General features: G+C 41.7%; 1 protein-coding gene across 1 annotated transcript in view; it reads right to left on the bottom strand.

The window, feature by feature from the left end:
* Positions 1 to 3,600: 3,600 nt before the first annotated feature.
* pde8a (phosphodiesterase 8A) overlaps positions 3,601 to 11,060 on the bottom strand; it is a 41,760-nt gene continuing 34,300 nt past the window's right edge. Inside the window, exons 15-22 of the mRNA XM_041933440.1 lie at positions 9,235 to 9,283; positions 8,905 to 9,040; positions 8,578 to 8,776; positions 6,944 to 7,161; positions 6,226 to 6,358; positions 5,053 to 5,217; positions 4,787 to 4,916; positions 3,601 to 4,316 (exon numbers count right to left, since the gene is read on the bottom strand). Of these exons, the coding sequence (XP_041789374.1) occupies positions 4,210 to 4,316; positions 4,787 to 4,916; positions 5,053 to 5,217; positions 6,226 to 6,358; positions 6,944 to 7,161; positions 8,578 to 8,776; positions 8,905 to 9,040; positions 9,235 to 9,283 (1,137 nt within the window). The 3' untranslated portion in view covers positions 3,601 to 4,209. The remainder of the gene's footprint in view (positions 4,317 to 4,786; positions 4,917 to 5,052; positions 5,218 to 6,225; positions 6,359 to 6,943; positions 7,162 to 8,577; positions 8,777 to 8,904; positions 9,041 to 9,234; positions 9,284 to 11,060) is intronic.

Here is an 11,060-nt window from a genome sequence, read left to right as displayed (position 1 = left end):
TGACGACTTGTCGCAAAGTCTGACTTGGCGGAAGTTGAGCTGTTTTCATGTTACGTAACACTTTCTGTCTAACAGGCAACATGTCAACATTATAAGTGGACACCGTTAGAGAGGGAAAAAAAAACATTTAAAGTTACACATTTGCTCAGGAGTCTCGGCCGATTGATTTAAAATGCATAAAGAAGTATAGAAAAAAACAAAAATTTGCCCCCCCGCCATTTGCACGAGGTCGTGACCATGACCAGGATAATCTGCTAGGGGGCACTGGGGCAATAAGGAGCAGCTGGGTCCCTGTTAAAGGTACAGTCACGTGACACTTCCACCTACTAGCACTGTCTCATTCATTTCAACTGAAGGCAGCACAATGGATAAATTCAAGCATGTGTTTCCTGTTTCTTTGCAACCGCCAGTTGGCTGCAGCAGACCTGCAGCTTAGAGTCAATTTTTTGGTTTGATTTAGTTTTCAACATTCTCATATATTTGTAAAAGACAACATATCAGATCTTTTCATGGATTGTATGACAACGTCATGGACTTGTTTCCATCGTTGTCCTTATCAAGGCTGGCATACAGTGTCTGACAGTCTAAACTATTAAGGCTGGGTCCCCTCTCTGTCTCCCCTGCCTTTCCTGTCTCTCTCCAGCTGTCACTATCTAAATAGTAAGGCAGCAATTCCAAAAATACAAACAAAAATAGAACAATTATTATTTTAGCATGTTTCATCACTATACTACAAGCTGTAGTGCCAGTCTCACAGATTGCATACAGCTTGCAATCGCTCTGCTAAGTATTCATTAAGTACATCAGAGCCGTTACATCACAGCCTTTTTTTCTAGGCTAAATGTGGGGCAATTTTGTTGAATGGAAAGCTAGTGTGACTGTACCTAGTGGCGGAGTTCAGACATATTTAGCACTGCGTGGAAAAAATGCAGCCCCGTCAGAACAACATGCAGCAGATTCTTTGCACACATAGCGTGGCATGAAGTGACTGTACATATTCTACTCAAATCAAAGTGGAAATGATTCGCATCTGTTAATTTGGAAAAAAACAAACTGTAATAAAGAAAGAGACTGCCCTCCTAAGAAAACTGGAAGTCTCTGTTCTTTGTTCAAATGCTTAAAACAGCCCATTAAGTTTATGTTTAGCTGACAAGGAGCTCCAGCAGCATTGTGAATTATTGACTCGTTTGCCAGGAATAAAGGTGGAAGTTGAATGACGTTGTCTCTAGCAACACAAAACCTTAAAGGGAGGAGGTTTCGGCAGACAGATGAGTCAACAAAGTGATTTAGACATGGGATACCATTGTTTATTTCCCATTTCCTACCAACAGCCAACATAGTCGTCTTTTAACCATGACCACAATCAGTTCCAAGTAGTTTTTTTTTTAAACCAAACCACCTTTCGCTAAACTAACCAAACCTTAAAGCAAGAATATGTACGTTTTTGAAAGAAGGAAATAGCGCGTTCTTCCTCTTACAAAGGAAAAGTTGAACTGATTAGCAAAAAACGTGCCCTTCATCGTGTTAATGCACTCAAGGGTTTTGCTGCTACAGCCTCACTTGGTCTGGCATGGCTCTATAATGCACTTCAATAAATCACTTCGGTCGTTTCCACTTGTACCATTGCTACATTCGCTTAGCATTTTAGCTAAATGAGCATGCTTTGCTGTTATCTTTAAAAAAAAAACGCTTTGAGTATTTCTAAATGACCTGGAGGAGATGAGAACAGCTGTTTCTACAACTTGTTCCTATTCCAGTTGAGTTATTCTACCACTCAGTGTTGAAATATGGCTATTCCATTCTGGAAGAAGAGTAGATCTGTTTGATGTGCCATCTCAGTGATGTTCAAAATGTGTTTCATGTTGGGGTTTTTTTGTCCTGTGTACAGTGGGTACAGTAGATGTCCAAGCCAGAGTCTCAACCAGCCACCATGGACTCTGAGGTGTGTCTTTTGTCTCCACTCAAAATACTGAAAACCTTTGATTCAAACTTGGTCCTTTCTTATTGCTCTAAGAATGAAGATTCAAAGTGAAACAAGTAAAGAGGTAGTTAGATAGCTAGACATGCTCAGTGCAAATATTCAACAACGGGTGAATAAAGAGAGAAAGGTGACATAAGTAAGGTGACAACATTGAATCATTGCAGGAAATAGACTGCAAACTTAATAATTGACATTGTTTTTATTTTTCATTGAATAGTTTCTAATTTTTTTCCGTGCCTTCAGACCAAGATGTGAATCAGAAGGAACAAACAAATCCCCTGATTGAGTGTACAATTCTGTCATAAGAGAGAAACAAAGATAACCATGGTCAATACATCTTATTAACCATCATTTGCTTAGCTGTTATGGCATTTATATACTGTTTAAAGAGGAAATATTCTTAATAAGCAACAATCTTTAACATATATTAGTATCCTAATCTGAAACCAGCCTCGAACAAAAAGCTGTTCCCTGGGTCTGTGCATAAGGATGTTGGACAAGTGGCCAAAATAGAATGATGTTTGATCAAAAATCAATGCAAGCTGGCCTCTAGGAGACTGCTTAAAGACAGTGATAGACAACTCTGCGATCCACATCCTTCTTAACCATTTAGTTCTCTGTATACATGCTCTGCGGGACCATCCAATTCACAGGTATTCAGATAGCTATAATGGTTGATCTCATTTGCTGCAAATCCAGTGTAAAATTCATTGTCTATAAAAATATTGAGATTTACTTGAACATAACCTTCTGACTATGTTATAATAAAAACTCCAGATGTCCGTTGCAGTTGCACAGTGGGATGTACTGTATAAATATTGTATAAAATAAGGCAGTCTTTTCAGTAGGATAAACCAGATACAAAAATTTCTGGGAGAAAAAATTTTCAAGTCCAAAATGTTTTCACATATTTCTGCTGTTGTCAAATGTCAAGCGGTTTACAGCATTAAACCAAGAGTAAGGGATTGTTGCAACAATGAATACACCCACGCACCCACACCTACAACCCAAATACACACACACACACACACACACACACATGCACGCACGTACACACACACACACATGCACGCACTCACGCACACACACAAACTCCTGATGCTCAACAATAACAGCTTATTCTACAATGCAACATCCCATCCCTGGACAAATCACTGAGACTTAGACATTTCTAATATTGTTTACAGTGCAATACAAAAGTGTTCATTCAAACTGGTACTGTACTTTTGTTAAGAAAATAAAAATGTTTAATATGGTAATGCTTCATATGAATAATAATTGTGAATTTTTGAGAGTTATAGTAGTATTTGTCTTCATCAGCTTTGGCTTTTCTCTCTTTCTGAAATTTATTTTGTTCTTATTTATCAACTAATTCATTTATGAATTTTAATATAGAAAATATGGAACATCTAAGAAAAATTAACATACCAAATCATCTGTAATTAGTTACCTATGATCACGATGTTGAGGTTTTTGTCTCTCAGCAGTGGCCTAAAGTAAAGGTCCACTCCCTGACCCAAAAAGACAGCATCCCCCTCCCACATGTCTGTTATGACAGCTACGTGTCAACTTGGATGTGTTTCTGAAGGACACATGCGTATATTGCCAAAAAAAAAAAAAAAAAAAAAAAAAGCAGTGGAGTGTTCTTTCATGGTGTGGCCTCCAGGGGCAGAGGGGGCAGCCCTGCCTTGCTACGAGCACAGGGACGGAGGTCAAAGGTGACTGTATGGCCTGACGGTGATTGGACACCCTCATGTCCAGACCACACTTCCATCAGCTCCTCCGGTGTTGCTCGCTCCTTCAGTAAACAGGCAGTCTTTACTCGAACAGCAACTTCACAGGCAGACAGGAGAGCCACCGTGGTAATAAGGGGACGGATGCTTTGCCAGGAGGCCTGTAAGGACCCTCTCTCAGTCATGTCACATGACCAGCTACACTGCGAATGCCTGAGAGGCACGAGAAGTTCATAAGGATGCTGTGTGTCCGTTCCTGTTTGTCACAGTTCTCATCTGACAGGGGTGTAAAGCCAGCAATGTCACTGCTGCAGCTGCCTGTCAGGAAGTCCTTCTGTGGTTTCTGTATGGACGGACATGTGGACGCTGGGCGTGCTACAGAAGCAGGAGAGTGAAGGCGAGGAGGCCCTTTGGCTGGCAGGGAGAGAGACGCCCCAGCACGAGAGAGGACGGCTGCACCAGGCCACAGAGTCCCAGGGCTGGACACCGCAGCGCCTACTCTGGAGGCGGTCGCAGGCTGTGCAGCTTCCTCTCATCCAGGCCTTTCCAGTACTTGAAGTTGTTGTCCAAGTGCTGCATAAGATTGGGGAGGTCTGCAAAAGCTGGAGAGACGACAAAAGAAGTTGAACTTCAGATGTGACCTTTTGTTTTAAATGACAGTATGAAGTGTTTTTGTAAAAGGCTTAATAAAAATGCACAAATCCAACTTTTCCTCTCCCGCTACTGATTCTTATATCTAAACTCAAGAAATATGCAGATACTGAGTACTAATTTCCAGTACTCTTTTTTTCCCAAATTTAAATTCTGTGTATTTCACTGTGTGTAAATCATTGGATTTATGTAAGGTAACACAAGGCCAGGGATTGCTGTGACTGCAGCTGAGGTGGTGGCCCACCATGCCCACTTAGTGAATGAACTAATAGTGGAAAGACTGAATTTTATGATGACTGTTTTGTGGCTTGGTAAGGTTAGTATCTGCACTGAAACCGATCTGGTGCATCCCTCAGACTAGTATCCCTCAGCATACAGATTTATTGCAGTGTATGTATCTTATCATGTTGTGCAGCCTTACCATCCCATGCATCAAACATGTCCGTAATGAAGTAGTCTATGAAGGAAATCTGGGACTTTGGGATGCTACACGTGTTTCTGTCAAACACAGGCATAACCACTGGTAGACCTTGCCTCTTCTCCTCGTCCGTCTGTGCCAGAGACAACAGCACAAGTGATCATTGTGCACAATAAATACTTAAATTGCAAAAAAACAAAGCAGCGCAGGTGCTGCCTGCTGGATCCGTCTCCCCACATCATCAACACCATGTTATTTTTTCTAATCACCTGTGCAAAATACTCCTCTGAGATGCGTCCGGCCCATTCTATACAGAGCTCCTGAGGCCTGCACGGATTGGAGATGTCTGCACACTTAATCAGCATCCGCTTGACAAGGATGCGATTCTCGGGCGATGTCAAAATGCTTTTGACAGATTCCTCATCACTGTTTCCCTAAAAACAAAACAAACAGGAAATAGAAGCAACACATTAGCAGAAAAACAACTGAAATGCTTCTTTTTGGTGTCACTAGACAGATCTGTAGAGCACACAGCAGCAGAACAACTTCAAAACGGGGAAGATAGAAGATAAGACATGACACGGGCAGCTGATAAACATTTTAATTTTCTTCAAGGAGAAGGAGAGGCCGCATTTAGTGTTGTCAAGTTCATTCTGAGCTCTTGCAACACTTACATGTAAAAGAGTATAGCATGCAGTCACATGATTTGCATCCTGCTGTATGTTTCGAGAATGAATTCAAGTAATAAGTAGCACAGAAGTTCAGAGGGTCTATTTTGCTAAGCCAAGATGAGTGAGGTCTCTGTTTTATTTAGACCTTCAAGCCTCAAGGCTAATTGAAGGGAGATAAATGTGACACAAGGACCAAAGAGCTTTTATATCAACTAGACTTAAACCCCTTTATGATTTCTATCAAACACTCAAATGTTCAATCTGTGTAAAGTTCTGAAATTGGCAACTCTCAGTGCAGTAATTCAGGGAAAAATAAGCTTTAAATCACTTTTTCACATCAGTCCTGCCTTTAAAAGGCAAGACAACTTTTAAATGTCTGTGTTGAGCATTCCACACACAGATGAGAAAGATGGTACCAGGTTGTAAAATTCTCTCCCCACAAAGATATCTGTGCCCAGGCAACAACAGGCCACGAGTCCCCTGAACCAGAGTCGTCATCTCTCAAGATCTTAAACTATTGTTGCTCGCATGCTGGACTGAGAATGATTCTGGGACAGTTTGTGACAGAATGAGATTACAATAGTTTAAAGTGTTTATCTAGTGTCTGAATGCTCCTGTGTGTCCTTCGTGCTCTGACGCACGCAACACTCATCTATATAGAAAAAAAAATATGCTAAAATTAGAGCTACTATTTCTACACAGGTATGAAAATATTAATAATAATAAAAAACATTAAAAGGAGCCGCAGCATGATTGCATTTGTAACCTCACCCCATTTTCCTCCAGAGCAGCCAGCGGCTTGTTGATGCTGTTGACAAATTTGTTGACATGTTCAAAGTGTTTGGTCATCTCAGTCGCGAGCACCATATCAATGATAGCCTGTCGTAGTGTTCGATATTCATTCCTAGAGAGACGGACAGAGACAGAGATGGGCAGAAATCAGATGGGCGAGGGAGGGGGAAGGCAGGGAAAGAGATGACAGCGTGGTAAATAGCATGGAAACCCGTGTGAACAGTTTCTCCCTTCTGACTGCAGTGACAGCGGCGATGAATGGATGCTTTGTTCACCTTCCCCCTCTGAGGGGACCAGCACATGTGAGCTATTCTGCTTTGGGACTCAAATCACATTACTACCCCGCCGCTGTCAACACACACACAGTGCTGCTTTCATCGGCGTACTTAGTTCGTCCCCTGTGGCGCTTCAGGTGATGTCTGCATCGCAACAAGGATTTCAATACATTAAATATGAAAGTTCATACGACTGGACTGTGAGAGCAATCAGTAACCCCTTATCTGATTGATAGTTTGGATTCCTTGATTTAACCTGACAGGTATTTTAGGCTTTTTCTGACTTGTAGCTGCATACTTCTGCATCAAGTTAACTGTAATAGTTTTGGAGGGGACTATGTTTTGTGTGATCTTCCACTGAGCTACGAACAGCCGCGGCGTGAGCAAACAGTGACCTATTCCACGTGTCGTGAATCCCCCACCTTTCAATGTTTTTGAAGATGTTGCACTTATCATCTCTTGTGGTGATCTGGAAGGCCAGTGCTGCGTGGTGGCTCTCGAGCACAGCCGTGTCATTGTAGAGGATGGCCAGCTCGCTTCCTGCGTTGCACAGGAAGCTGTTGGTGCGGCCTGGGTGGTCCACATCGTGCACCGTGGCAGCAATCAGGGAAGCCACCTCGTCAATGGGATCCAAACTTTGCTGTCGGGGCAAACAACATGGTATATTACCACCTTGGTCTTATTGTTATTGGGGGTGATGTTTGGAAGGTTTGATTGATAAGCTAGACCAAAGGCTGCCACAGTATAACCTTCTACTACATTCATTAGACGTGTCACATCCTACTATCAACACCACAGCGTCGTGCATCCACTTTAACCAGCAGGTTGAACCAAGAAGTAGTTCAACATTGTGAAAGATGGTTGTGATTTGTTAATAGAATAACATTTATTATTCACCTTAATTTACCTGCATTTACAAGGGAGCCTAAGCTTTCCCAAGAAAACAAACACATGCATCTGACTGACAGCAAGATGTTCCTAATGTTACCCAATATAACAATAAAGCAAATACAGAGAATCCTTCATTTTGTTCAGTGTGTATAAATCTAATTTTGAGGCTATTATTTTAAAATATTGACTTCAATACTAACAGAACTGAGGCTAATAATACATTTTAGCTCACAGAATTAATAGCTGCTCTCAACTATTTGTAATTTTCGGCATCAGATGTATGAAGTTATTTATTACTTGATGGGTAGTTTTTCAACACATGTGTCACAGGACTATAAAAACTTTAAAAAAAAAAGGAAAAGCGACAGTATCTAGATCACCAGAACAATGACCTTGTAACATAACAGACCTGCTAACCTGTTTGTAGATTTCCAAGGATTCATTAACCTTTGGTGATGTAACTTCACAGTTCACTGGCTAAGCCAATGAAAGATCACTCAGATCAGAAATAGACAGTTTGGTAATCAGCTTAGCCAGTGCATGCCCTAAACCAGTTACTGAGCCACTGACACACTTGGGCAAAACCCCGACCCTCTTGGATAAGGTAGGCTCAGACGGAGCACCTGACACTCAAGACTGAGCGGAGAGCTGTGATAGTAGAAAATCCCAGTGTCTAAATACTGTAGGTGTTTGAGCCCACAAGCAGAGCAAAGGAGAACATTTGTAGACAAAATGAAATGCAGGTCTAACAATCGCAATACAGAAACATTCAGAGCATTCACGGCCACTTTATTCATATATTTCATTACGTCTGCAAAAATAATAGCTGAGCGACCTGAGACTCACTCCAAAAGCCTCCCAAATAAGAGCTAATCATGAGTAGTAAAGCTGGAAATACAGTTATTTTCTCAATTGACCTTTAACTATGGTTTAAAAATATCAAAAGCAGAAGCATCACCTAAAGCAAATACATGCATTTCAAAAGCTAGAATCAGTAAATTGTTGGCAACTTAATGTTCAGTCCGTTGGGTAATTGACAAACCACACTTTTAGCCTTGACCTGTGGCAACATTCTGCCTGCAAAACTGCTATGTTTTGCAAGTTTGGCATGCATTTCTTTAAAATCCTGTGCTTTATTATTCATTTTTACTATTTGTTCAGTTACCTTGACCCTCTCCTTGCAGAGGAAATATGCTGTTGCGTGCAGAACATCAGCTGCATGAGACGAGTTGTGGTAGGAGTTACTGGAGTGGTAGTTAGCTTCAATCACTTGTAGCCAGGAGCGCAAAGTGGCCTCGGGGCAGTTTAGGAACTCGCAGACACCAAAGCGGGAGAAGATCTTCAGGCCCAAGTAGGTCAAAGGCCTGCAGGAGGATTCACATTTTTAATAGTTTAACATAAACTCTCATCCCAAGCTCCCCCCGACACACACATAAAGAAAGAAAGTCAGACGCAGTCCCTCGAGTAGCCGTCCGCTGTGTTGTTGCCTCACCGTTTCATGGTTGCAGCCTCCAAGTTGAAGATGTCAAAGTCCCAAGAGTCCTCATTCTCCATGGTCTGCGCGATACGAGGGGGGATGTCATTTAATGACAGAGGAGTTATCAGGTGACTGGGGATATGGTGGGGCTCTGTGAGCAAAGGAAGAGACGAGAAAGGAAGCATTCAGGCAAAGAGCAGGAGGTTAGACATTTTTTTGTTCACCACCTTTGGATAAACCACAGAAGAAAAAAAAAAGGATTTTAGTTTTTAATAACAACGGAGCCGGGGAAAAATAAGTAGGACTCTGAAACGTGCGCCTCCTGTATGCTTTGGATGTACTTACGTTTTGTGGAAAAGATGTATTCATTTCCTGACAATCTGCGTAAACCATCCTACGAACGAGACAGAAAGAAAGTGTCAGCATGTGTGAAAGACTCGCTGCAAACATGCCATTCATAAAATCATCATTTATCCTTTTTGATAACAAATGACAACAAATGATGCCTTAGATTCAACTGTCTAACTGACATTTTTCCTCTTAGATCAGGTCTAATATAAAAGCCCTCTGTGTTAAATTAAGCTACCGCGAGCGCCGACACAGACAGAGACATCAGCTTGGGCTTTAGGGTAAAGAAAGCTGAATGAGATCAGTCACATTGTTGTGTCTTGCACATGGAGTATCAACCATCACAGATGTTTCAGTGACCCACAAAATAAGACTAATAAAACCCAGATTCAGCCACACGGCAAAGGGAATTTCCATCTGAAGAGTAGATAACAGAGCCTCTTGTCTGGACAGATCAAGGTTACATACAACTAAATTGTTGTTTTAGTTTGTTTTTAATGTCTCTAATGAGCTAACGACAGCCTGAAATCCTCGAGCCACGACTAGAATCTCAACAGCTCATTTATAAGTCATTTTCCCAGCAAAGAGGACAAGCAGTGCTGCGTCTTTTATCACAAGTCAATGATTTAAAAAAGAAGAAACGAGTTGGGTTTTGGATCTGTCTGAAGGCCTTGGTGCTGCATTGTGACCGAGGCAACGTAAAAATTATAACTGCACTATAAATAAGAGGAAACAGAGAACAGAGATCTTGCTGATTTTCCATATTAGCACTTTTATGAGTGTTCCTTCATCTGTGAGCATGACACAATATTTTGGAGGCCACGTTTTGTTGACACCTCATATCGTTTCTCCACGGAGGGAGTGGAGGGATGAGACAGCCAAGCTGAGCTTATTAATGAAACCAATATGCAATTTAGAAAATGATTACCGTATTTATGAACCGTGACAGCTGTGTCAAAAATGACGCCACGCTGATTTATGTACACATGTCAGATAATCTACAGTAAATTATTCCATTATGACATTTTTCTTCCTCTGGGCAGTGCTGCATGCTGGGATAGTAAATGGGGCTTATCAGTGGGGTAACATTTCATCACCCAAATCATCAAACGCAGCTCCTCAGTGGTTAGAAGTATAATGATCCGGATCCTCTGGGGCCGTGATTTGTATCAGCTGTGAATAATAGAATACGTGTGAAGAAACTGGAAAACTGCTTTTAGCCACATTAGCAGCGCGGCTAGCAAAGTCAGTCGATCGCCAATCCAGACTAAAGTATTGGAACGACTGCTGGAAGGACTGCCATGAATGTTTGTACAGACGTTCGTGTTTTAGCGCCATCACCAGGTCAAAAACATCACTTGTCCAATACTTTGACCAAATGCCTGCAAAACGAATGATCATGAACGCCATCATCACGCGTCATGAAAATGTTAAGACATAAAGATAAAACACTGTGAGCATTAAGGCCTCAGCTTCTCTCAAACAGCATTTTTGTCACTTGTCAGTGTGTGACAGGCCTGTATCTCCCAGTCATCTGGTGCAAGACACATATATGTATTTTGGGCGTTAGTGAATTCATGGGTGTGTGTCACAGTGAAATGTTTACTTCACAAGTGAAAAAGGAAGAGGAGACGGGCTCATCTTTGACCCCAGCATTGTCTCATGGTGGCGCTGCCTCTGTACACACTGGTTATTTTAAGACTTTCTCCCCACAAGATGACAGCTCCTCTCTTAACGTTCACTGGGTCTTCTGAGTTCAGACCAAGCACACTTCACCACAACAAACTGGAGGAAGTGACTATGCAACCACGCACCTCGTAAAC

Source organism: Chelmon rostratus, chromosome 1, assembly GCF_017976325.1.
Source record: "Chelmon rostratus isolate fCheRos1 chromosome 1, fCheRos1.pri, whole genome shotgun sequence".
Lineage (NCBI taxonomy): Eukaryota > Metazoa > Chordata > Actinopteri > Chaetodontiformes > Chaetodontidae > Chelmon > Chelmon rostratus.
Note: the sequence above shows the minus strand (reverse complement) of the source record. Positions and strands in the feature narration are given on the sequence as shown.